This window comes from Metopolophium dirhodum, chromosome 3, assembly GCF_019925205.1.
Source record: "Metopolophium dirhodum isolate CAU chromosome 3, ASM1992520v1, whole genome shotgun sequence".
In the NCBI taxonomy this organism is placed as follows: Eukaryota; Metazoa; Arthropoda; class Insecta; order Hemiptera; family Aphididae; genus Metopolophium; species Metopolophium dirhodum.
Window position 1 is genome coordinate 36,435,798 of NC_083562.1, and position 27,668 is coordinate 36,463,465.

General features: G+C 44.2%; 4 protein-coding genes across 4 annotated transcripts in view; 1 reads left to right on the forward strand and 3 right to left on the reverse strand.

Moving 5' to 3' along the window:
• LOC132940663 (uncharacterized) overlaps nt 1–10,457 on the reverse strand; it is a 75,947-nt gene extending 65,490 nt beyond the window's left edge. Inside the window, exons 1-4 of the mRNA XM_061008373.1 lie at nt 10,172–10,457; nt 7,987–8,194; nt 5,558–5,833; nt 3,523–3,646 (exon numbers count right to left, since the gene is read on the reverse strand). Coding sequence (XP_060864356.1) covers nt 3,523–3,646; nt 5,558–5,833; nt 7,987–8,194; nt 10,172–10,457 — 894 coding nt within the window. The remainder of the gene's footprint in view (nt 1–3,522; nt 3,647–5,557; nt 5,834–7,986; nt 8,195–10,171) is intronic.
• On the forward strand, nt 7,834–8,211 carry LOC132941869 (histone H2A-like). Its single transcript, XM_061010083.1, has one exon. It carries the CDS (start codon nt 7,834–7,836, stop codon nt 8,209–8,211), a length of 378 nt encoding a protein of 125 aa, XP_060866066.1.
• Nucleotides 10,458–14,786: 4,329 nt separating the features above from the next.
• LOC132940664 (histone H1B-like) lies at nt 14,787–15,359 on the reverse strand. The gene is made up of 2 exons (XM_061008374.1): nt 14,994–15,359; nt 14,787–14,948 (listed from the first exon to the last, which is right to left on the reverse strand). Exons 1-2 carry the CDS (start codon nt 15,357–15,359, stop codon nt 14,787–14,789), a joined length of 528 nt encoding a protein of 175 aa, XP_060864357.1.
• Nucleotides 15,360–23,369: 8,010 nt separating this feature from the next.
• LOC132942041 (histone H3) lies at nt 23,370–23,789 on the reverse strand. The gene has a single exon (XM_061010323.1). It carries the CDS (start codon nt 23,778–23,780, stop codon nt 23,370–23,372), a length of 411 nt encoding a protein of 136 aa, XP_060866306.1. The 5' UTR covers nt 23,781–23,789.
• Between the last annotated feature and the right edge of the window lie 3,879 nt (nt 23,790–27,668).

A 27,668-nucleotide genomic window follows, 5' to 3' on the forward strand; every position in this document is an offset into this window, starting at 1 on the left:
AAACAACGGGTTCTGGAGCCAAATCGCATGAACTATTACGTTCAGAATAGTGTGAAGAGTCAAACAAGTTGAGTTTCACCGAAAAAAATGCAACGTTTCAATTGGAAAATAACAAAATAACCGAGGTCATACTCAGTGAACAAACTCAGTCGTAACTCGTTTAATAGTCGGTACGGTGCTGTGCTTATATATTTTTTTTGTAAATTGTGATCACTTGGTATCAAAATCATAGTTCACATCCGAACAAGTCCTACACCACTCAACTTGCAGCCAGCTTTCAGCAGCAGTTCCTCAAACAGCCGTTTTCACCGCTTTCAACAGGGCATCAGCGCCCACGGTTCACACCCGAACCGTCACCAAATCAGCCGTTCTCACGGCTCTCAACAGGGCACCAGCGCCAACAGCAAGCCGCCGCGGAAGCGACGTCTTCACCAACAGCCGTTTTCACCGCTCTCGACAGGGCACCAGCGCCCAAAACAAGCCGCCGCGGAAGCGACGTCGACGTCAACACAAATCAGCCGTTTTCACCGCTCTCCGACCGGGCACCAGCGCCCACAAGTAAGCCGCCGCGGAAGCGACGTCCCTCCGTCAACAGCTGTCGTGGGGCCGCGCCCTCACATTGCCACAGCATCCCCTCCCGCATCCTCTCCCCAACATCCCACACCCAAGAAATGACCAGGAACAACAAACGTAGGAAGGTCGGAGACCCCTCGACCAAACCACCTCCGAAAATACCAAAACAACGATCAACTCCCCCTTCCCCAATACAATCTAATTCCAGTACATCCGACTCTGAAACCATAGACACTTTCTCCGACTCTAGCACCTCAACCCACCACTCCCTATCATCACTTACTTCCGTACACTCAGTAAAAACTCCACTCTCAACCGCCCAAGTTCCGTCCAAAACTCCTCCAATCTCCAGACCTCCACCTATCATACTGAGTTCCGCTTCCTGGCGGAAGGCCGCGCCCACCATCTATTCACTCCAAAACTTGCAACCGAGCTCTCTATCAGCAAAATCCTCCGGCGACCGGGTAACCCTACGGGCAACCGATACCACCCAATTCCGCCTAATCCAAAAGACTCTATTACACCTAGGTACCGAATTCCACACTTTTTCTCTCCCCGAGGAACGCTCGGTAAAAATCGTTCTAAAGGGCATTCCAACCGATATATCTACTGATGAACTTAAAGACGAGCTAGTTACTCTAGGGTACTCCGTGAACTACGTCCGCCGCTTTGGCACCCCTGAAAAACCTATGCCGATATGTGTAGTGCACATCGCTGCTAATCAGACTGCTAAGGACATATTTCTTCTGACTAACTTGTTTTACTTGCAAATCTCAGTTGAACCACTAAAACCTTCTGGACCCGCTCAATGCTTTTCATGTCAACGTTTTGGCCATGGCTCTCGAAACTGCGGTCACCCACCTCGGTGTGTAAAATGCGCCGGAAACCACAATGCAAATGCCTGTCCAAAAACTCTCGAACAACCTCCGACATGCTGCAACTGTGGTGGCCAACACACGGCAAACTTTCGTGGCTGCCCCCAATTCATGGCTCAGAAACAGCAGGTAACTCCAACTCCAACCCAAGACTTCGTTCAAAATAAATCCTCACACCCAACCTCAACCCTCCCTCCGCCACCACCTCACCCTAATCAAAACACTACATTGACATACTCCGCAGCAACATCAAAATCAGCGCTCACTTCTTCAAATTCTCCAGTCCCACAACTAAACTTGTCGCTGATACTAAACCTGCTCACCAACCTACTAACTGCGCTATCCAATAATCATGATCCGAAAACTCTCATAGAATCAACGATCAAAACATTCCTGTCCATTCTCTCACCCCCAAATGAATAACTTAAAAATCCTATTTTGGAACTCCAACGGCATCAAAAACAAACTCAACGAACTACGCTCCCTCGCTCTCCTACTGAAAACTGACATAATCCTACTAAATGAAACCCGTCTATCTCCTTCTACCCAACTTCACATTCCAAATTTCTTCACATACAGGAATGACCTGCCGCCCGTCCGCGGCTCGCCTGCTCACGGCGGCACGGCTGTTCTAATCCACCGACGCATCATTCATCAACCTATAACTCTTAACACACTCATTCAAACCTCTTCTGTCCTCATCCAACTAAACGGCCACGAAGTCCTTGTATCAGCGGTATACAAACCACCAGGTGCAACACTCACGTCTCACGACTTGGACTTGTTGACCCAAAGTGCCGAATGGCAAATCTCTGCAGGTGACTTCAACGCCAAACACCCTCTCTGGTTTAGCCACTCGACAAACGCTGCCGGTCGCGTACTTTTCGACCACGTTCAACAATCGGACTATACCATCACTGCTCCCTCATCCCCCACACACTTCCCGACAAACGCTAGATACAGACCTGACATACTTGACATCGCACTCGTTCGACTACCTTATCCTACTCACATCGACAACCTCAACGAGCTATCTTCTGACCACAACCCTATCCTTCTGGAGACCTTGTGTACTCCGGTATCATCGTCCCCTCCAACGACTAACCGCTTCATTAACTGGACAAAATACAAGACAATCCTATCCAACTTACCAAGCCCAACTGAACGACCGACCATCAACAGTGAGTCAATCGACTTGGCAATTGATACTCTCACCAAAAACATACAACACGCGATCGAAGCTAGCGTATTTACCCCTAAACACAAAAACTCTTCCTTTTTACTACCTGACTACATAAAACTTGAAATAACTGAAAAAAACCAATTACGCCGTCAATGGCAAAGAAACCGTGACCCGACTACCAAACGTCAACTTAACGCCAAAATCTCACTAATCAGAACTTTACTCGAAACTCACAAAACTGACCAGTGGGACATTTTTCTTAATTCTCTTGACCATCAGGACGGCTCTATATACAAACTAAACAAATGTCTCCTCCACAAACGTCCTGCATCCCACCCTCTCACCGGCCCCAACGGTCTAGTTTTTCCGGCCATCGATCGAGCCGAGCTGATAGCTGACTCTCTCGAACTCCAATTCCAACCAAACCCTGGTCCCGACCTTCCAGAAGTTTCTGCCCACTCCAACTTACTTCGAAACATAAGTATCACCAAATCTAATTTATTCACCACCCCTGGCACAATCCAAAAAATCATAAACAACCTCCGCAAAAAGAAAGCCCCTGGTGTCGATCTCATCACCAACACTGCTCTTAAATTTCTACCGAATAACATTCTACTTTCCCTAACACAAGTTATAAATTGCTCCCTCAGAATTTGCTACTTTCCACGTGCTTGGAAAAAAGCAGTAATAATTTCCATCCCTAAGCCGGGTAAAGATCACAAACTTCCCGAAAATTACCGACCTATCGCTCTACTCTCCTCAATATCAAAAATTTACGAACGAATCATCCTCTCTCACCTTCAAACCAATCTTCGAGACAAAATCCGCCCAGAACAATTTGCCTTCAGACCTGAACACTCTACCACTCTACAACTGACCAAACTTACTCACCAACTTAGTCAGAACTTTAACAAAAACGTTAACACCGCCTCCATTTTCCTTGACGTGGAAAAAGCCTTCGACCGGGTCTGGCACGTCGGCCTCCTCTACAAACTGTCCCAACTCAACATCTCGACTGAAATCGTTAAAATCATCGAATCCTTTCTCACTGACCGCACTTTTGTCACAAAAATCGAAGACTCATTCTCGTCCACCAGACACATACTCGCAGGCGTCCCTCAAGGATCCTGCCTTTCACCTACTCTCTACTTGACTTACATTAACGACATACCAACAACTCCTAAAGCTCACCTCTCACTATTCGCTGACGACACTATGTTCTTTACTTTCGACAAAAACCCGAAACGCGCAGCCATACAATTACAACACCAACTCAACCTAGCTACCACATGGTTTCATCGCTGGAAAATCAAAATAAACCCTACCAAAACAATAGGTATTCTTTTCGGACGTTCCAATACTACTCACATCCCACCACTACTACTCGACAACCATCCAGTGACTTGGTCCAATCATGCCAAATACCTCGGCGTTACAATAGGACGCAAACTCACCTTCGACAAACACGTTCAAGACATCACCAAAAAAGCCACTCGCGTCCGCGGAATTCTTTACCCCATTCTCAACCGTTCTAGCCCTGTCCCAAAATCTTCAAAGCTCAATATTCTAAAACTCTACGTCTCTCCAATTCTTTCATATGCTGGCCCCTCTTGGGCTCCTTTCATCGGTCCCTCACATTGGAGACGTATCGAATCTGTTCAAAACATCGGCATTCGCACGATAACGGGTTTACCCACTATCGTTAAAAATTCGGTCCTTCTAAAATCGACAAATTTCAAATCTATTCAAAACTCCATTCGTTCCCAAACCAAATCAATGTTCTACAAAAATTCTTTCTCCAATCATACTTACATCCGACTTCTAGGTAAAACACACCCTCCCCCAAATACTAAACGTAAATTGAAACCCTACCCACTCTCTTGGGCAGACCAATAAATCTAACCATTTCTTCTTAATTTCCATCCACTAGTAGAGGCATAAGCCTGGAATAGTAAACGGCATAGCCATCCCTTCAAAGCAAAGCAAAGCAGTGATCACTTGGCCAAAGAATGTACCAAACCAAAACAAGATCCGCCATCTTGCTGCAACTGTGGGGGTAGTCACACGGCCAACTTCCGCGGTTGCTCACACTACCTACATGTTGTAGCGTCATCGAAGCCTGCTGTAACTAAACCACCCCCACCTACACAATCCACTCCGGCCTCTATCGCTCAGCTGAAAACAAATACTAGTTATGCTGATGTCGTAAACTCAGACAAAAACCCATCATCCGACGAAACAAAAATAAATCAAAACAATATCGATGAAATAATTACTCTACTCACTGACCTACTCACCGCCCTTATATCTGATAGCGACCCTAAATCTATTATGGTATCAACAATCAAGTCTTTCCTCTCCCTACTCACTAGTCGAAATTGATAATGAACTAAAAATTATTCATTGGAACTGTAACGGCATATCAAACAAAATTCTAGAACTTCAATCGCTAATTCAAAAAATCAGGGCCGACATTATTTTACTTGGAGAAACCAAACTAAACCCAAATACCAATATCAAATTTAATAACTTCCACATATACCGATCGGATAATGAAGCGCGACCAGGAAAACCTTCATACGGGGGCACTGCCATACTCGTCCACAAACGCATAATCCACCGCCAATCTATTTTAAAAACATCAATGAAATCTACGTCAATTGACATATCAATAAACTAACACATCATCCGTATATCTTCAGTCTACAAACGTCTTGGCGTCCCGTTCGTCGACAACGACCTCCGTGTGCTGCTAAACGGCTGCGATTAGTTCATAGTCGCGGGCGACTTAAACGCAAAACACCCGCTTTGGCACAGCCGCTGCATAAACACAGCCGGTCTAGCACTTCACAACTACGTCCAAAACATGGACCTTACAGTCGTAGCTCCTGACTCGCCTACCTTCTTCTCGTCAATACCAAATCACCGCCCAGATGTACTCGATATTGCCCTGGTCAAACTTCCACACCTATCAATATCATCTACATCATTAAATGAACTGTCATCCGACCATAATCCAGTTCTTCTGCTAATTAATGACTCTCCAATAACTTCTTCATCTCCAACCGCCGCAAACAGAATAAACTGGAAAAAATTTAGCGACACTCTAGAAACTATCTCCAAGGGTAAATTACCACCAATAAATACTCGTGACGACATAAACCGTGCAGTAGCCACCCTCACGTCAAATGCCCAAAAAGCACTAGATGTCTCGAAATATACAATCAACAATAGATTATTTTATCGCGACCGTTTGCCACCTGAAATCATAAGTGAAATAAATGCAAAAAACCGTCTACGGCGTGAATGGCAAAGGTATCGCGACCCGGCCACAAAACGACAACTTAACCACAAAACTGCCTTCATAAAGTTAATGCTTGCCACTCACAAGCAGGACGAATAGGATAAGTTTCTCCACTCGTTGGAACCATCTGATGGGTCCATCTACAAACTTAACAAAAGCCTTCTTAAAAAGAGACCAGCAACTCATCCGCTTATGGGACCAAACGGCCTAACTTACTCGGCCATTGATCGTGCAGAACTATTTGCTGATACGTACCAAGAACAGTTCACACCAAATCGTGGCCCAGTCCTCCCCGAAGTAATTAGCAGCCTAACATCTATCTTTGACGCACAAGTCAGTAGTAACGATTACACAACCCCTGGGTCCATCAAAGACATCATAAACCATCTACCCAAACGGAAAGCCCCCGGCGAAGATCATATCACGAATAACGCACTTAAAAACGCTCCGAATAATTTTATTCTCAGGCTAACGCATATATACAATGGTTGCATTCGACTTTGTATCTTCCCGGACGACTGGAAAAGAGGTCTGATCATAACCATACCTAAACCGGGGAAAAACCACGCTGACCCCGTTAGTTACCGTCCTATCACGCTCCTACCCACTATTGCCAAGATGTTTGTAATAATCATCCTCAGAAAACTAAAGTGCCAAACTGAGCACCTGATCAGAGATGAACAGTTTGCCTTCCGTCGTCAACACTCTACCGTTCTTCAACTAATTAAGCTCACGGACCAGCTCTGCAAAAATCAAAACGACAAAAAATTCACTCCGGCTATTTTTCTCGACGTACAAAAGGCCTTCGATAAGGTCTGGCACGAAGGTTTACTCCACAAGCTATTCAAAATTGGTACCCCAATCCACTTAATTAAGCTTATCCAATCGTTCTTATCCGACAGATACTTTAACGTTCGTGTCGATAATTCTGTCTCCAGTAACCGTCCAATCAGAGCAGGTGTGCCACAAGGCTCCTGCCTGTCACCATACCTATACCTGATATACACAAACGACATACCTGTTAACGCTAACAGCAGTCTCGCTTTATTCGCCGACGACACCATGTTTCTAGCCTCAAATCGTAACCCTAAATACGCAATTAATGCACTTCAAAGGCAAATTGACCTGACCTTAACATGGTTCAAAAACTGGAGGCTAGGCATCAACACAAGTAAGACAGTAGCTATTTTGTTCAACAAAAACACCACGTTTAATTTGAGTCAAATTACCATGGCAGGTGTACCCATCCCGTGGACAAACCATGCAAAGTACCTTGGAGTCACTTTCGACAAATACCTAACATTCAACAACCACGTCAAAAATACTCTCGTCAAAGCGCGTAGATGCAAAAATATGCTCAACCCAGTCCTAAATAAACGCAGCCCAGTGCCGCTCAAATCCAAAATTCAAATCTATCTCATGTACATAAGACCTCTCTTAACATACGCCGCCGAAGCCTGGGGCCCTTGTATTTCGCCATCTAACTGGAATCTCATTGAGTCAGTTCAGACCAGTTGCGTACGGTCCAGTGCTGGCCTCTTGAGATTCGTATCAAACCAGAATATTCGTGACTCTGCCAGAATAAAAACCATACATGAAGTAATAAAGGATAATTCAAAAAGACTATTCTTTCAAAACACTTTCTCAAACCACAATCATATTAAAAACTTGGGCCGTGATGAAGCCGTATCGACAATAAGATCAACTCCTAAAATACGACCATTCGATTGGTCACATTCATAGTATACCTAAACCTACCTGCCATATCATTCATCTCTTAATAGGCATCCGCCTGAAAAGAATACATAGACCAATCTATGGTCGTCCTACTTGCAATGCAATAATTTTCATCAGTCACCAGACGGGTTCCATACAAAACAGTCGGCAAACCATCAGTCATGAGCGGAAGAGGCAAAGCAGGAAAAGCGAAAGGAGACAAGTCCAAGACCAGATCGTCCCGCGCCGGACTCCAGTTCCCGGTCGGTCGTATCCATCGTCTGTTGAGAAAGGGAAATTACGCCGAGCGCGTCGGAGCCAGAGCACTGGTTTACCTGGCCGCCGTCATGGAGTACTTGGCAGCCGAAGTTTTGGAGTTGGCCGGTAACGCCGCCCGTGACAACAAGAAATCTCGCATCATCCCTAGGCATTTGCAATTGGCCATCAGGAATGACGAGGAGTTGAACAAACTATTGTCCGGAGTGACCATTGCCCAAGGTGGGGTGTTGCCCAACATCCAAGCTGTGCTCTTGCCAAAGAAGACTGAAAAGAAAGCTTAACTATTCCCATCCGACGCGGTTATATACCAAATAAAAAGGCCCTTTTCAGGGCCACCAATTTAATAAATACATTAATTTTAACCTCAAATTATATAAGTTGATCAACATAAATCATACAATTTACTTTAAGTTCGTAAGATATATATTTTATTCCCCTAGGCAGGTAGGACGCTCAAAAAACATTGGCAGTTATGTTTAATGGCCCAGCTAGGTTCTCGACTCATCTCCTGAAAATAAACGGAAACCAAATCCCCTGGCCCCGTCATCCAAATACCTTGGAGTGATCCTCGACAGGAACCTGACGTTTTCCGCACACATCAAGTCAACAATAAAGAAAGCCACCGCCGTCCGCGGTATGTTGTACCCAGTTATAAACAGATCCAGTCCCATTCCCACCATAACAAAACTCAACCTTCTCCAACTGTATGTCAAGCCAATATTGTCCTACGCTGGCCCGGCATGGGGACCACTATTGTCGGAAACAAATTGGCGTAAACTCGAAGCCGTCCAAAACATTGGTCTCCGCACCATAACCACCTCTCCATGGTTTGTGTCAAATAGGACAATTCTCTCCTCAACTCGTACCTCCGCCCTAAAACAACAGTAAAATCAAATAGTAAAAACCTCTTCTACCGAAACTCTCTTTCAACTTACACTCACATCCGAAAATTAGGCCTGTCGACAGTCACCGAAACAGCTAATCACCCAAAACCTCGCCCCCCACTCATGGGCCAACTCAAACATCTAATTCATTACATCAACTCATCCAACTCGACATAGGCGTACGCCTGACACGAGTACATAGGCATAACGCCGCCATACAAGCAAAGCAAAGGTAGGACGAACCGGTCAAATTCGATCAATTTTCCATGAAATATAAGTTTATAACATTGGATTAGTTTCAATCAATTTCGGTTTTTACAGTATAAACAAACACATGATAAATTATGGTAGGTATATTATATAGGACTTGTTGTGAATTTCTAATCGATTAAATTGGATTTCGAATACTAATATCAGTATTATCAAAATGAAAAAGTTATTACCAACAATCGCAATTGTGTAACGTGGATATAATAATGGATTGAAAATATCAATTTAATATGATTACTTTTTAATGAGCACAAAAATTAGATTTTATCTTTTAAAATCAATAACAAACATAGTACCTTATGTACATATTATATTGTTGTTGGTAGTATTAAACTGGGAATGTCACTTGTTCACTTACCGCTTGAAAAACCCTGTACATGACTATTGTACATCATAATGTGTTACCAAGCGTATCAAGATCATGCACTGGTAAAGTTTAGCTGCACACTTTTAAGTGACTTATAAAAGACTGCTGACGACGCAGAATGATATTTCTAGTTAAACAATCTCATAAGTTTCAATTATCATTTTGCCTATACAAACAACACGAAAATATTATATTATATTACAATTATTATAAGAGTAGAATTGCCTATTGATTCAAAAATAGTGGTGTTAAAAAGTAATGGTTAGCTGTTCACAGCGATTCATGAAGTACCAGTACAGTGGCTAACGTACTACGTAAAAGCGTAGCGATTTGAATACATTGCTACTATTAATAGGATACCACGACGCGAATTCATACTTTATTCCGACTTCTCACAAATTTTCTCTAAAACTGTTATGAAAGTAGTCGAATTTTTCTACGGATAGACAGTACTTAGTTGTGCACAACGATCAGAAGGAAGCTGTCTTTTATTCCTTTATGTAGATGACACGGATGTGCCACATACTATTTAAAAAACACCGAGGTAATATTATTTTGAAAAACATCGTTGCCTCGTTAGAGTCAGTTATTAAGTGTATAGACTAAGAGGTAAAATAGTACGGTTATTATATTGGTGACCCTGAAAAGGGCCTTTTTAAAAGTGTACGTATGTGTGTGTGTGTGTGTGCGTGGTTTAGCCTCCTAAACCGTAAAGAGTACGGCCTTGACGTTTTAGCGCGTAAACGACGTCCATGGCGGTGACCGTTTTCCTCTTGGCGTGTTCGGTGTACGTGACGGCGTCGCGGATTATGTTTTCCAGGAACACTTTCAAGACGCCACGTGTTTCTTCGTAGATCAAACCGGAGATACGCTTCACTCCTCCACGGCGAGCCAACCGACGAATGGCAGGTTTGGTTATTCCTTGGATGTTATCACGCAACACTTTACGATGACGTTTGGCGCCTCCTTTGACAAGTCCTTTTCCTCCTTTGCCGCGTCCCGTCATATTTAGTTATAGGTTGTTGTCGAGTACCAGAGAAACTGCTGCTCTGAACGCACAACGTAGACTGATGCCGAAAACATGCATCGCATTGAAAGGGATGGCTATGCCGTTTACTATTCCGGGCTTATGCCTCTACTAGTGGATGGAAATTAAGAAGAAATGGTTAGACTTATTGGTCTGCCCAAGAGAGTGGGTAGGGTTTCAATTTACGTTTAGTATTTGGGGGAGCGTGTGTTTTACCTAGAAGTCGGATGTGAGTATGATTCGAGAAAGAATTTTTGTAGAACATTGATTTGGTTTGGGAACGAATGGAGTTTTGAATAGATTTGAATTTTGTCGATTTTAGAAGGACCTAATTTCTAACGATAGTGGGCATACGCGTTATGGTGCGTGTGCCGTTATTTTGGACGGATTCGATGCGGTTCCATTGAGAGGGTCCTATAAAGCGTGCCCAAGAAGAGCCAGCGTACGTTAGGATCGGTGAGACGTAAAGTTTTAGTATGTTAAGTTTCGTTGTCGTTGGGATGGGGCTAGTGCGATTTAGTATGGGGTAAAGCATACCTCGGGTGCGGGTAGCCTTTTTGGTGATGTTTTGAATATGTTTGCCGAAAGTGAGTTTGCGCCCGATGGTGACGCCGAGGTATTTTGCTTTGTCGGACCAGTTAATGGAGTGGTTGTCGAGTAGTAGTGGTGGTATTTGAGTGTCCGAAAATAATACCTACAGTTTTGGTCGCGTTTATTTTGATTCGCCAACGGTGAAACCATGTGGTTGCAAGGTTAGGTTGGTGTTGTAACTGTATGGCTGCTCGTTTTTGGTTGTGGTCGTAAGTAAAGAACATCGTGTCGTCGGCGAATAACGAGAGATGAGCTTTTGAAGTCGTCGGAATGTCGTTTATGTAGGTCAAGTAGAGAGTTGGTGATAGGCAGGATCCTTCAGGGACGCCTGCGAGAATGTGTCTGGTGGACGAGAAAGAGTCTTCGATTTTAGCGATAAAAGTGCGGTCGGTGAGAAAGGATTCGATGATTTTAATGATTACGGTCGGGATGTTGAGTTGAGAAAGTTTGTAAAGGAGTCCGGCGTGCCAGACTCTGTCGAAAGCTTTCTCCACATCAAGAAATATAGAAGCGGTGTTTATGTTGTTGTTAAAGTTCTGGCTGAGTTGGTGAGTGAGTTTGGTCAGTTGGTGGGTAGTAGTGTTCGGGTCTGAAGGCAAACTGTTCTGGGCGGATTTTGTCACGGAGTATGTTTTGCAGGTGAGTGAGTATGAGTCGTTCGTAGATTTTTGATAGGGAGGAAAGTAGAGCGATTGGGCGGTAGTTTACAAGTAGTTTGTGGTCTTTGCCTGGTTTGGGAATGGAAATTATGACTGTTTTTTTCCAGGCAAGTGAAAAGTAGCAGATTCTGAAGGAGCTGTTTATAATTTGCGTTAGGGATGGTAAGATATTGTTGGGAAGAAATTTAAGAGCCGTGTTGGTGATGAGATCATCACCTGGGGCTTTCTTCTTGCGAAGGTGGCTCAGGATTTTTTGAACGGTGCCGGGGGTGGTGAACAGGTTAGATTTTATAGTATTGTGGTTTTGTAGTGAATGGTAGTACGCGGTCACTTCTGGTATGTCGGGACCGGGGTTGGTTTGGAATTGTTGTTCGAGAGAGTTCGCTATCAGCTCGACTCGGTCTTTGGCCGGAAATACAAGACCGTTTAGCCCGGGCAGAGGGTGAGAAGCTGGACGTTTATGAAGGAGGCATTTGTTGAGTTTGTAAATGGAGTTGTCTTGTTGGTCAAGAGAGTAAGAAATAGTGCGATTATAGCGTTTAGTTGGCGCTTAACGGTTGGGTCACGGTTTCTCTGCCATAGACGGCGTAGTTGGTTTTTTTCAGTTCTTCTAGTTTTATGTAGTCGGGAAGTAAGAAGGACGAGTTTTTGAGTTTAGGAGTAAATACGCTAGCTTCGATAGCGTGTTGCAGGTTTATGGTCAGACAATCGACTGCTAGGTCAATTGAATGTTTGTCATTTGTCGGTGGTACGGGAGAGTTAGGTAAGTTGGTAAGGATCGTTTTGTATTTTGTCCAGTTAATGAAGTGGTTAGTAGTAGGAGGAGACGATGAGATCGGAGTACATAGAGTCTCAAGAAGTATAGGGTTATGGTCGGAAGATAGTTCGTTGAGGTTTTCGATTTGGGTCGGGTATGGTAGACGTGCGAGGGCGATGTCGAGTACGTCGGGTCTGCGACGGGCGTAAGTGAGAAGTGTGGGGGAAGAGGGGGCAGTAATGGCATAGTCCGATTGTTGAACGTGATCAAAGAGAACACGGCCGGCTGCGTTTGTTGAGTGGCTGTACCACAGTGGGTGTTTGGCGTTGAAATCGCCTGCCGATATTTGCCATTCCACGCTTTGAGTAAGTAAGTCTAAGTCAAGTGTCGAGAGAGTGGGGCCAGGTGGTTTGTATACCGCTGATACAAGTATTTCATGGTTGTTAAGTTTGATAAGGACTGAAGAGGTTTGAATGGTTGTGTTAAGAGTCATAGGTTGGTGAACGATGCGACGGTGAATAAGGACGGCCGTGCCGCCGTGAGGGGGCGAGCCCCGGGTAGTCGGTAAGTCGTTCCTGTACGTGAAGTTATTTGGAATGTGAAGGTTGGTGGAGGGGGATAGACGAGTTTCGTTAAGTAAGATTATGTCGGTTTTTAGTTGGAGCGCGAGAGCTGTTAGTTCATCAATTTTGTGTGTAATACCGTTGGAGTTCCAAAACAGGATTTTTAAGTTATTCATTGGGAGGCGTGAGAATTGTCAGGAATGCTTTTATGGTCGTTTCCATCAGTGTTTTGGGGTCCTGGTTGGTTGCCAGGGCAGTCAGTAGGTTGGTCAGGAGGTTTAGAATCAGGGACAGGTTGATTTGTGGTGCTTGGGGAGTGGTGGAGGGGGGAGCTGCTCCGGCAGTTGCAGTAGCGTAGGACAGGGTGGTCCTAGGAGCAGGTGGGGGAGGTGGTGTTTTTTGAATAGGAAGGGTTTTGTTTGGTTTTGGGATGGTTTGGGCCTGAGTTTGTGGTTTTGGTTGGTTTTGAGCCAGTAAGTGGGGGCAACCTCGGAAATTTGCGGTATGTGATCCGCCGCAGTTGCAGCATGTGGGGGCTTGTTCGCGGGTTTTTTGGCAGTCGCTAGCCAAGTGGTTACCTGCACATTTCACACATCTGGGTGGGTGACCGCAGTTGCGTGAACCGTGGCCGAAGCGTTGGCACGAATAGCATTGGGCAGGGCCGGTGGATTTAAGCCATTTAAGGGGTTCGACGGAAATTTGTATATAGAAAAGATTGTTTAACAGGAAAATGTCTTTGGGATTTGGATTTGATGCGATGTGTACCACACAAATTGGCATCGGTTTTTCCGGGGTGCCGAAACGGCGGAAGAATTTAACGGAGAATCCAAGGGTTTCCAGCTCCCCTTGGATTTCGTCGACCGGGATATCATTTGGGATGCCCTTCAGCACGTTTGAGGGAACGTACTTCGGGGAGCGAAAATGTGTGGAATTCCGTTCCTTTCGACATTAGCGTGTTTTGGATCAGACGGAATTGGGACGAATCAGAAGTTTGGATGGTGACTTGGTTGTTGGAGGACGATTTGGCGGTTAGAAAGGTAGGGGCAAGGTTTGGGAGGGCGTAGATCACGGGAGCGATCTTCCGCCAGGAGCCGGAGCTTGATTGGTGGTGGTCTGGCGGATGTAGGTTTAGTCGGAGTTTTTGGTGCGGAAGTAGATTGTTTAGATGCGGAGGTGGTTTGATTTAGTGTGGAGGTTATTTGGTTTAGTGTGGAGGAGGTTTGGTTTTGTACGGAGGTGGTCTGATTTTGTGCGGAGCTATTTGTTTGGTTTGGTTTAGGTACGGAAGTTGATTTAGTAGATGTCGCAGAGGACAGTGAGTGGTTTGTAGAAAGGCTACAGTCAGAGAGAGAGTCTAAGGTTTCAGAGTCGGAAGTATTTGGTTTTATTTGAGGGGGAGAAAATGTGCGTTGCCGTGCAACTTTCGGAGGTGGGTTGTAAGTGGAGTTTCTCGTTTTGCGTTTTTGTTTGCCCATAGTCAAGGTTGTGGTTAACCTATTTCTGGGGAGGGGACGGGGATGCTGTGACTATTGAGGGCCCGGCCCCACGACAGCTGGTTGCGGAGGGACACGTCGCTTTCGCGGCGGCTTACTTGTGGGCGCTGGTGCCCTGTTGGAGAGCGGTGAAAACGGCTGTTGTTATTGACTTTGACTTCGCTTCCGCGGCGGATTTGGTGGGCGCTGGTGCCCTGTTGAGAGCGGTGAGAACGGCTGTTTGAACATGTCGCTTCCGCGGCGGCTTATTGAGACGCTGATGTCCTGTTGGAGTGAACCGGCAGTTGACGGTTGACGGTCGGATTTGACCCGTGGGCACTGTTGCCCTGTTGAAGGTACTGCTTCAGAAGCTGGATGCAGAGTTGGTCGGCAGAGTAGGTATGAACAGGCTGGCTGTTGACTGGATTCTAAAGATATGGTGGCGAGGAAAATTTATTAAGTTTCTAACTTACAACGACCTTTTTCGCCTTGACCTCCGCCACGGGCAGCTTGAAATGTCCCGAAGCGCCGGTTCCCTTTGTCTGAACGACGGTACCGTTGGCGACGGCGGCTTTCAAAAACTTTCTAATGAAAGGCGCCAACTTGGCGGGATCGACTTTGTAGTTGGCGGCCAAGTATTTTTTAATGGCTGGCAGCGACGAACCCTTCTTCTCCTTGAGCTCTTTGATAGCCGAGGTGACCATCACGGCGGTGGTCGGATGCAACGCAACGGTAGTCTTCTTGGATTTAGAGGCCAACAACTTCTTCTTTGCAGGAGACTTCTTGGCGGCCGGCGATGCGACGACTGGTGCCGGAGTTGTGGCAACGGTGTCGGTCATTGTCGATGATGAAATTGTCCGAGTAAATGTTCAAATCTATGAATGATTCTGTTTTTCACTGTAGTGATGGCGAGGACTTTGCTTTGCTTTGGGAGGGGTGGCTATGCCGTTTACTATTCCAGGCTTGTGCCTCTACTAGTGGATGGATTTTGGGGTTGATTGGTAGGTTCAGTTATGTTAGTCAGTCCAATTTAATGGGTATGGTTTGAGTAAACGTTTGGTGGTTGGAGGGGAGTGGGTTTTACCTAAGAGGCGGATATGATCGTATTCGGAAAAAGAGTTTTTGTAGAACATTGTTTTTGATTGAGAGCAAATGGAATTTTGAATAGATTTGAAGTTGGCTGATTTTAAAAGGGCCGAGTTTCTAACGATAGTGGGCATACCGGTTATCGTGCGTATGCCGATGTTTTGGACGGATTCAATACGTCTCCAATGGGAGGGGCCGATAAAGGGTGCCCAGGAAGAGCCAGCATATGTAAGTATAGGGGTCACGTAGAGTTTAAGTATGTTAAGTTTTGTTTTCAGCGGAACGGGACTGGTACGGTTAAGTAAGGGGTAAAGCATACCACGGACGCGGGTAGCTTTTTTGGTTACGTCTTGAATGTGTTGGTTGAATGTAAGTTTACGTCCAATCGTGACGCCTAAGTATTTGGCCTGTTTTGACCAGTTAACGGGTTGGTTATCGATGGTTGGAGGTGGAATGTGGGTTGTATTAGAACGCCCGAAGAGGACTCCTACTGTTTTGGTCGGGTTTATTTTGATTCGCCACCTGTGGAACCAGTTGGACGCGAGGTTGAGTTGGTGTTGTAGTTGTATGGTTGCACGTTTGGGGTTTTTGTTACTAGTAAAGAACATCGTGTCGTCAGCGAAGAGTGAGAGGTTGGCTTTAGGAGTCGTTGGAATGTCGTTAATGTACGTCAAGTATAGCGTCGGTGAGAGACAGGAGCCCTGAGGGACTCCTGCGAGTACGTGTCTGGTAGTAGAGAAGGAGTGTTCGATTTTAGTGGTAAAAGTACGGTCGGTGAGAAAGGATTGGATGATTTTTACGATTTCTAACGAGATGTTGAGTTTGGAGAGTTTGTAGAGTAGGCCTTCGTGCCAGACGCGGTCGAAGGCTTTCTCCACGTCGAGGAAGACGGAAGCAGTGTTTAAGTCGTTGTTAAAGTTTTCGCTCAGTTGGTGGGTGAGTTTGGTCAGTTGTAGTGTGGTCGAGTGTTCGGGTCTGAAGGCGAACTGTTCGGGACGGATTTTGTTTTTGAGTTTGTCTTGTAGGTGGGTGAGGATGAGTCGTTCGTAAATGTTGGACAGGGAGGAGAGGAGGGCGATTGGTCTATAGTTTTCGGGTTGTTTATGGTCTTTGCCAGGTTTGGGAATGGAGATGATGACTGCTTTTTTCCAGGCAAGGGGAAAGTAGCAGATTCTGAAGGCGCTGTTGATGATCCGAGTAAGGGACAGTATAACGTTGTACGGTAGGAATTTAAGAGCCGTGTTGGTGATGAGGTCGTCACCTGGGGCTTTCTTTTTGCGAAGGTTGCGAATTATGTCTTGTATCTGGCCGGGAGTGGTAAAGAGGTTAGATCGGGTGATGTCAAGGCCTTGTAGGTACTGGGAGTGAGCGGTTACGTCTGGTAAGTCGGGGCCGGGGTTTGTTTGAAATTGACGTTCGAGCGAGTCGGCTATCAGCTCTGCTCGTTCGTTGGCCGGAAAAACTAGGCCGTCGGGGCCGGTTAGTGGGTGAGATGCTGGACGTTTGTGTAAGAGACATTTGTTGAGTTTGTATATTGAACCGTCTTGGTGGTCTAGTGAGTTAAGAAAGATGTCCCATTGGTCAGTATTGTGCGTTGCGAGTAAGGTACGTATGAGAGATATTTTGGCGTTTAGTTGTCGTTTAATTGTCGGGTCGCGGTTTATTTGCCATTCGCGGCGTATACGGTTTTTGTCTTGTATTTCCAGTTTAATGTAGTCTGGTACTACAGTGGACGGGTGTTTGCGTGTCGGTACGTATACGCTGGATTCAACCGCTTGTTGGATATGTTTTGTGAGGTTTTCGATTGCCAGGTCGATAGACTCACGGTCGTTGGTCGGTTGAGTGGTTGAGTTCGGTAAGTTCGTGAGAGTTGTCGTGTATTTTTTCCAGTTAATAAACCGATTCGTAACCGGTGGAGAAGAAGAGATCGGAGTGCAGAGTGTATCTAGAAGAATGGGGTTGTGGTCGGAAGATAGTTCGTTGAGGTTAGTGATTTGGGTTTGATAGGGTAGTCGTACGAGGGCGATGTCGAGTATGTCAGGTCTGTATCGTGTGCATGTCGGGAAATGTGTGGGAGAAGAGGGAGCAGTTACAGAGTAGTCCGATTGTTGTGCGTGGTCAAAGAGGACACGGCCGGCAGCGTTAGTCGTGTGGCTATACCACAGCGGATGTTTGGCGTTGAAGTCGCCTGCCGAAATTTGCCATTCGGCACTCTTTGTCAAAAGGTCGAGGTCGTTTGTCGTTAGTAGGGTTCCGGGTGGTTTGTATACGGCTGAAATAAGTACTTCGTGGCCGTTGAGTTGTACGAGGATGGAAGAGGTTTGGATGGTTGTGTTTAGGGTAACTGGTTGGTGAACGATACGTCGGTTGACGAGAACGGCCGTGCCTCCGTGGGCGGGCGAGCCCCGCACGGGCGGCAGGTCGTTCCTGTACGTAAAAAAGTTAGGAATGTGAAGTCTGGCAGAGGGTTTTAGGTGGGTTTCGTTAAGTAGGATTATGTCGGTTTTCAGTTTTAGTGCTAAAGAGCGCAGTTCGTCAAGTTTGTGGTTAATGCCGTTTGAGTTCCAAAATAGAATTTTTAAGTTATCCATTTTGGGGGGATAGTATGGTTAAGAATGATTGTATTGCTGTTTGAATCAGGGTTTTGGGGTCCTGGTTGTTTACTATGGCTGTTAAGAGGTTGGTCAGGAGGTTTAAAATGAGGGACAGGTTAATTTGTGGGGCTTCGGGACTGGTCGGTTTTGGTGGTGGTGGTGGTGGTGGGGGCGCTTGGCCGGTGGTGGCTGCAGCGTACGAGCGGGTTTGGGGTTTTATTGTAGTTGTTGGTGGGGGCGGGGGTGGTGTAAAAGATTGAGTTGTCGGCGGCAGGGTTTGAGGTTTGGTTGTTGGTGGTGCGATTTTGGGTTTTATCGTCAAGAGATGTGGGCATCCGCGGAAATTAGCCGTATGAGGCCCGCCGCAATTGCAGCATGTCGGGGTTTGCTCGGGAGTTTTTTGGCATTCAGATGCCAAGTGATTTCCTGCGCACTTGACGCATCTGGGTGGGTGGCCACAGTTACGGGAACCGTGTCCAAAACGTTGGCACGAAAAACATTGTGCCGGGCCGGAAGGTTTAAGAGCTTCTACCGAAATCGTAAGATAAAATAGGGAGTTGAGAAGGAAGATATCCTTGGCGTTCGGGGTTGCCGCAATGTGTACGAGGCACATGGGCATCGGTTTTTCGGGAGTACCGAAACGGCGGATGTATTTTGTTTGGAAGTTTAGGGTTTCTAGTTCGGATTTTAGATCGTCAGTGGTGATGTCGATCGGTATGCCCTTTAGAACGACCTTAAGGGAACGATCTTCAGGGAGGCTGAAGGTATGGAATTCAGTTTTGCTGTCAACTAGGACTTTCTGAATTTGTCGGAAGTGGGTGGGGTCGGTAGTTTGGACGGTTATTTGTCCATTGGATGTGGTTTTGGCTGTAATTGCTGATGGAGTGAAGTTCGGAAGTTTGTAAATGGTTGGTGCGATTTTTCGCCAGGACGCAGAGTTTAAGATTAAGGGGGGTGGCCTGATTTGCTTGGGTTTGGCTGATGTCGGGGTTTGTTGTTCGGATGTTTTGGCTGGTGGAGGTTTAGTAGTCGGGGCGGAGTGTTGGGCGGATTTGTTTGACTCGGTGTCGGAAGTGGAGCAGTTTGACGACATTGATATTGATGAGTCGGTCGACGGAGTTGGAGAGGGGGGGGAATCCCTCTGTGGACCTTTTAGGATGGTGGTCGGTGGGGATGGTGAGGCACGTGGACGTCCCTTCTTGGAACTCCCGGGTGTATGCGCGGGGCCCTTCCGCTTGTTAGCTGTTTTGCCCATGGCAAGACCGTAACAAGCTCGGGGTTTAACACTGTAGCTCTGAAAAGAGCGATTTTCTGGTGGTGTGACGGGTGGGTTTAGGGGGGTTTGGTTTGGTCAGGGATGGGATTCTGCGGCAATGAGAGGGCGCGGCCCCTCGACAGATAAACGGTGGGAGGTGGATACCCGTCGCTTTCGCGACGGCTTACCTTGGGCGCTGGTGCCCTGTCGGAGTAGCGGTGAAAACGGCTGTTTTGAGTTGAAGGTTCGTGGTGTGAACCGTGGGCGCTGGAGTCCTGTTGAAGCAGTAAGAACGGCTGTTTTGTGGTTGAAGGTTCGTGGTGTGAACCGTGGGCGCTGTTGCCCTGTTGAAGCGTTGAGAACGGCTGGCTGTAGAGTAGTTGGCAGAGGACGTCTTGCTCGGATGTGAACTGAACGTGAACTATGAATGATGGAGTGATGTGATAAGATTGTGATGATGGCGAGGAAAACACAAGTTTCTAACTATATACAGTGAACCGTACCGACTAGTAAACCAGTGTAATTCGCGTCGTCCTCCGGGCTACGGTTGTACAATCATTCTACACAAGAACTCAGTTGAAAATTGTTGTAAGACTCTGGTTTGGAACTATTTCGAAAGCTAACTAAATTCTAAACGATTGCCGACGGTTATTGTATCGCCAACCAGTACCAAGAAACCACTACAGGTCGTTATTTCCACTCTTCCTACCGGGTTTTCGTAAACCATACTCAAAGGTCTGTCGTATGACTGAAACCAGTCGAAAATTGACAAAAATATTTTTGACGAATTCTCCACGAGTTTAGCGACACCATAGAATTTTCAGATTTCTAATTGACCGATTTTCCAAAGAACAGCGGCTGTTCGAAAATGACGGTTTTAGGACTCTGTTACTGCACGTCGTTTCCGAGTGAAATCTTAACAAGGCAGACTTTATCAATAAATCTTGTATTTCAATCGTACTCGACCTAATCATTACGAATAAATAATTATAGCAACACATTGTTAAAGGATTTTGATGGAAACTCAATATTGCAAATGTGCAACAATTTAATATGTTCATTTGTAAGTGCTTTTTGTCAATCCTACCGATGGACCTGATTACGCGTTTTAATATTTAATATTTTACACAATTTTAAATTTAAATAAATAAATTATCTTAAGATAATATTTAACAAATTAAAATGTGGCCTAATCGAACTCAAGTAGTTATATTAACAATTTCAAATCAGTTTACAAAAGTCTAAACACGTTGGTCATCAATTTTTGGACTTTATTCGTGAACTCAATAATTATAGGAAAAATTAAAAATTATATTTAACGTTGAAATTACAAAAAGTATTATTTTATATTTGTCTTCCATTCATTGTTACATTGAATAACTAAATGTTTTCGCATTTTCCGAACGTAAATGCTCTTCAAATGTCAGAAAACAGAGTTATGGAAACGAAAATGACCTCTCTGATTTAGTGATGTGGTTGGTGCGGTATACTACCAAAAAGTCTGAGGCATACAAAGTCAACGGTGAAAAAGTCCGGTTTTTTTTTATATGCATTAGATTTTATAATACTCAATTTAATTAAAAAATAATATTACGTATATTTTATTTGTATGTTATAATTATTTCGATTTTTTGATATGGGTCATGCTACTAAGTACATTACATAATAATTATAATCATTGCATTTTTTTTTTCTTATAAATTATTTTAAATATTATTATGTATATATTATAATAAACCGGACTTTTTACCCCGATTCTCGCCTATTTAAAGTAGGTACTAGTCGTTTCTTGAATGATCTTCAGAGAAATCTCTCATAATATGCGAACTTTCCTATTCTACTTCTGAAATTGGTGATATTTTCTCCAGAATTTTATGACCTTTGTACTTTTCAAAAACTTTTTGTTGTTTTAAAAGTATAGATTTTCCTTGAATTCCTTTTGATTTTACCACTTGAATTACAGCAAGTAAATCAGCTAACGGTAGGATTCTGATAAAAAAATTAATTTGTACTTTTAATAGGTCAAAATCGAAGTCCCAGTAGTTTTAAAAAGCGTGGGAAAAACACAAAAAAATTGTTATTTCTACACAAAACTTTTTTTTTTTGGTTTAACACAAATACTAATAACCGTACAAACTTTAAATTTTCACCAAACATATCACTTTCCATGAATGGTATCATATTTTAAATATTTCGACTTTTTTTGAGTTATTTATCTATATGAATATTCTTCTTGAATTCAACAAGATACTTGCTGCAACGCTGCTGCTCAAATTGCCTGTAACAAAATTATCTTTAATAACAATATATTTACTGGGTACATCTATATCTGAATCTAATTAATAATAATCATAATTTACAAAGTAGGTAATACCTATGAGTAGATGTGGAGAATTTACGGAAAAAAATATCGGTAAAATTTACCAATAAAGTGATAAAAATGGTAAAAATAGAATCGAAGGTTGAATAATAAAGTAAGATCAGTATAATAATAATTGTATTGGTAATTATTATCGGTTGATAAAAATTACAACTAGGAATAGGTTTGATTGCATTTGATTAGAGGGGCCACAGAACATTTTTTCGGGTAAAAAAAAAATTGGTAAAATGTACGGTACTTTTTTTACATGTAAAAATGTGGCTAATTAATTTATAGCACTCACACCTCAACCAATAAGTAGTGTTGAGCCCAATTAATATCAAAAATATTATCTAGATAAAATACAATTAATAAACATAAAAAAATATTAGAAATACCTACCATAAATTCATGATGTTGTTCAGCCTGTAAACTTAAGGGGCAATATTTAGGCAATACGCAATTTCGTCGTCGCCGCCCATGTGAAGTCGTGCTCGAGTTTTTTCTAGTTTACAACAACTGACGCCGCCGCGGGAATTGCTTTCGCATTACTTCTGCGACGCCGCAATCGTTTATTATACATTAAAATGAGGTACAATATTTATGTATAATGTTTAACACCTATGTTTTTTTTTGGGTCCTCTAAGGGCGCACATTTAAATTAATTGTACATGTTATAAAAGATACATTGTTGGCTGAAGGCCTGCAGAGTTCTCGACCCGCCAGTCTAGTCTTCTCGTTCTGTTGTTTTTTTTCTCGGCCCGCCTTGATAGTCAGCCAGCTTTTAATCTCGTTCGTCGCGTCTTCTCCTTCCGATATTGTGGACTGTGCGTATCGCCGTTGTTGGTTTCCTAGTTTTTCTACTGACCGTTGTTGTTGTTGTACTCGTCATTCCGGGAGCTTTGCGGTCTGCGGTACCTCATCGCATCCGAGGCCACTCTCACGCTCAATCGCGATCACCCGGACGGTGACCAACCGTGCTGTGGGTGTCCTATTAATGCCCCGGGGCACGCCTGCCGTTGTGGGGCAGTTTCGGATGATGGTACTGAGGCGCTGGGTGGTATGACTGTACATACAGTTTGCCTTCTGTGCCTCCCCCGTTGGCCGAAACGGAATTCTGTTTCCAGTCGGCACCACATGTAGGTGGGGGTAGGACTCTGCCGACCAGTGTGATTGTACTTAGCGGGTACCGGGCCATCTACGCACGCGCTGCTTGCACAACGGTACCGCCGACCAAAAATAAAGTGTCTGATTCTTAGTGAAAACTTTAAGTGTTTGTGAGAGTTTTTCCTGTACGGGTCCCTTAATTATAACGTATAACTAATTAGTACTTTGTAGCGTACACGATCGTAAAATTTCAGTTTCAATATTATAATAATAGAATTGTGATTTGTGTATTATTTTTACAGTATTTACTCCTTACAAACTATTTTTACAGTTTTCTCAAATAGCGTAAGAGTGTAGTTTATAATTTCGAAAGAAGTGGGTGTCCTAATTTAAAATGGTTGGTGGCCCTGAAAAGGGCCTTTTTAAGGTATATTGGTCAATAATCGATTTAAGCACGTTCTCCGCGGATGCGACGAGCCAATTGGATGTCTTTCGGCATGATGGTGACACGCTTAGCGTGGATGGCGCACAGATTAGTGTCTTCAAACAGACCGACCAGGTAAGCCTCGCTAGCTTCTTGCAGAGCCATGACGGCGGAGCTCTGGAAACGTAGGTCGGTCTTGAAGTCCTGGGCTATCTCACGCACCAGACGTTGGAACGGCAATTTGCGGATCAACAGTTCCGTGCTCTTCTGGTAACGACGGATTTCACGGAGGGCGACGGTTCCGGGACGGTAACGATGTGGCTTCTTCACTCCTCCGGTGGCGGGTGCGCTCTTACGTGCGGCTTTAGTGGCCAGCTGCTTCCTGGGCGCCTTTCCTCCGGTCGACTTGCGGGCAGTTTGCTTGGTACGTGCCATCTCGTAACCGTTTGATTTTTCAATACAAAACTTCAGAGAGTGCAAATGAACAATGATACACAAATTGCATTGCATTGCAAGTAGGACGACCATAGATTGGTCTATGTACTCTTTTCAGGCGGATGCCTATTAAGAGATGAATGATATGGCAGGTAGGTTTAGGTATACTATGAATGTGACCAATCGAATGGTCGTATTTTAGGAGTTGACCTGATTGTCGATACGGCTTCATCACGGCCCAAGTTTTTAATATGGTTGTAGTTTGAGAAGGTGTTTTGATAGAATAGTCTTTTTGACTTACTACTTCAAGTATGGTTTTTATTCTGGCAGAGTCACGAATGTTCTGGTTTGATACGAATCTCAAGAGGCCAGCACTGGACCGTACGCAACTGGTCTGAACTGACTCAATACGATTCCAGTTAGATGGCGAAATACAAGGGCCCCAGGCCTCGGCGGCGTATGTTAAGAGAGGTCTTATGTACAAGAGATAGATTTGAATTTTGGATTTGAGCGGCACTGGGCTGCGGCTATTTAGGACTGGGTTGAGCATATTTTTGCATCTACGCGCTTTGACGAGAGTATTCTTGACGTGGTTGTGGAATGTTAGGTATTTGTCGAAAGTGACTCCAAGGTACTTTGCATGGTTTGTCCACGGGATGGGTCACCTGCCATGACTTTGTTTCTTCCCGGACGACTGGAAAAGAGGTCAGATCATAACCATACCTAAACCGGGGAAAAACCACGCTGACCCGGTTAGTTACCGTCCTATCACGCTCCTACCCACTATTGCCAAGATGTTAGAAATAATCATCCTCAGAAAACTAAAGTGCCAAACTGAGCACCTGATCAGAGATGAACAGTGCTGTGTTCGTGATTTGGTCCCTGCCAGGGGCTTTATTCTTTTCTAACTTGGATATAAGTTTTTGGATTGATCCTGGAGTGGTGAAGAGATTAGGTTTTTTAATCACTGATCCTCTGATTGTCGTAATGCTCTCAGTTACTTCTGGGATATTTGGACCTTGAAAAGTAGAGAATTGTCGTTCCAGGGAGTCTGCAATAATCTCCGTTTTTTCCTCTGCGGAGTAGGATAGACCATTTGGTCCAAGTAGTGGATGAGTGGCTGGTCTTTTTTTTAGTAGACCTCTATTTAGTTTATAAATTGAATTTTCACTGTGATTCAGGGAAACTAGGTATTTGTCCCATTAATCTTCTCTGTGGGTTTGCAGCATTAACCTTATGAATTTTATTTTGGCATTTAGAGAAGTTTTAATCAGGGGGTCACGGGTTCGTTGCCAATCTCGGCGGATTCGGTTTTTAGCATTTATTTCTTGCTGTATTTCTGCGGGGATAACTGGGCGGCGACTGTTTTTGTTGCGAAAATACGAGCTATCGTTTATTGCTGAATTAATGGAATTGGTGAATGCTTGAATGCTGTTGTCAATGTTTTGCTTGGTGTTGGCAAAAAGAGCCATGTTAGGTTTTTCTGCACTAAGTGTGTGATAAAATTTTTCCCAGTTGATTTGGGTGTTTGGAGTTGGGGGAGAGACTGTGATGGGTGAGTCAGAGAATTCAAGTAGTATTGGATTGTGATCAGAAGATAACTCGTTTAAGTTTGTGACGTGTATTTGAAGATGAGTGCGAACTATAGCAATATCTAATACGTCAGGTCTGTATTTTTTAGAACTTGGAAAATGTGTAGGGGTGTCAGGAGCGATTATTGAGTAGTCATTTTGCAGAAGGTGATTATAGAGTTTTAGCCCAGCAGCGTTTGTCCTGCGGCTGTTCCAGAGTGGGTGTTTTGAGTTTAGGTCACCAGCAATAATGAAATTATCTGCACCATTGATGAGAAGGTCGAGGTCGGATGTAATTAAGGTTGACGACGGAGGCTTGTAGACTGAAGAGATGAGAGTGGTTTTGTTATCAATTTTTATTAATATAGATGTAGACTGAAGTTTAGTATTAATGTTGATTGGTTGATGGACTATTTTACGATGAACTAGGATAGCTGTACCGCCATGGGCTGGAGAACCTCGGATTAGCGGTAGGTCGTTCCTATATGTGATAATATTAGGGATCTTGAGGATTAGGTTAGGTTTGAGATGAGTTTCATTTAGTAAAATGATGTCGGGTTTGTTAGTGGAAATGAATGCACTAAGTTCAATAGTTTTTCTTGTAATGCCGTTTGCGTTCCAATGTACAATTTTTAAGTTTGAAATCATTGTTGATTAGCAAATAGGGTAATAAAGGATTTTATAGTAGATATTAACATGGATTTGGGATCGTCCGATGTAGACAGAACTGAAAGGAGATCTGTTAAAAGTTCGATTACCTGTTCACTATTTAAAGTCTTCTTGGGCTTAGTTGCGGAGGCGTAGTCCATTTTTGTGGTATATTTGTACATGCGGCTTGGGCAAGGTATGGACAACCACGGTAGTTTGCCGTGTGATTACCACCACAATTGCAACACGTTGGCTCTTGATCGGTGGTTTTAGGGCATAGGCTGGCTTTGTGTTCCCCTGAGCATTTTACACATCTGAGTGGGTGGGTGCAGTTTGAAGAGCCGTGACCAATGCGTTGGCAAGCAAAACACTGGGAGGGGCCCGTTTTTTTGTAGGACTCAACAGTGACCTTTATGAAGAAGAGATCAGAGACTTCATAGATGAGTTTAGAATTTTGAGTGTTAGTGGGTATACCTCTTAGTACTACTTTGAGGGTGCGTTCCTCGGGGAGTTTGGACGTTTTGAACTGGATTTTTAGATCAAGGAGAGTCTGCTGAATTAGCCTGAAGTGATCAATCATACGGGTTTTAATTATTATGGATCCGTCAGAGGTTGCCTGCGCTGAGATATTTTCGAGAGAGACGATGGCGTTTTTGAAGATGATCGGTGCAACTTTGCGCCAATCAGAAGATTTACTTACAAAGATAGGTGAGATACGAACTATGGGTTTTGCGGCTATTGGATTTGCATCATATTTCTGTGATTCGCTTAAGTTGTTTTTCTTTGGGTGGTTAGGAGTGGGGGACGGGGCTAAGGGAACGGTTTGATAATACAGACGAGGTAGAAGTAGTATCAGAAAAATAAGACTCACCTGACATTTGCTCCTTGAAGGATTCGGGGGAAGGAGGTTCTGCACGTTGGCGTTGATCAGCATGCAACAGCGGTGAAGAGTAATTGTTGTCTCGTGTTTTCTTCGGACTTGAGACCGGAGGTGTCCGTTTCCTTTTGGCTTTGCGGCCACCCATAGTGTTTTGTTCAGAATGGTTCACTGCGATTTGTAACCGACGTCTGCATAGAACGAACAGTAGGCAATGATACACAAACTTTGCTTTGCTTTGCTTTGGGGGGATGGCTAAGCCGTGAAACTATACCAGGCTTTTGCCTCTACTAGTGGATGGATGTTTTAGGAAGGTGGTGTTAAATTTGTTGGTCAACCCATGTCAAAGGGTAGGGTTTGATTCTACGCTTTGTGGTTGGTGGGGTGTGAGATTTCCCTAAGAGTCAGATGTGGGCATGAGTAGAGAAAGAGTTTTTGTAGAACATCGATTTAGATTGGCTATGAATAGAATTTTTGATTGACTTGAAATTTGCTGATTTTAGAAGGACCGAATTTTTAACGATAGTGGGCATACCCGTTATCGTGCGAATGCCGATGTTTTGAACAGATTCGATACGTCTCCAATGTGAGGGACCGACGAAAGGAGCCCAAGAGGGGCCAGCATAAGAAAGAATTGGAGAGACGTAGAGTTTTAGAATATTGAGCTTTGAAGATTTTGGTACAGGGCTAGAACGGTTGAGAATGGGGTAAAGAATTCCGCGGACGCGAGTGGCTTTTTTGGTGATGTCTTGAACGTGTTTGTCGAAGGTGAGTTTGCGCCCTATTGTAACG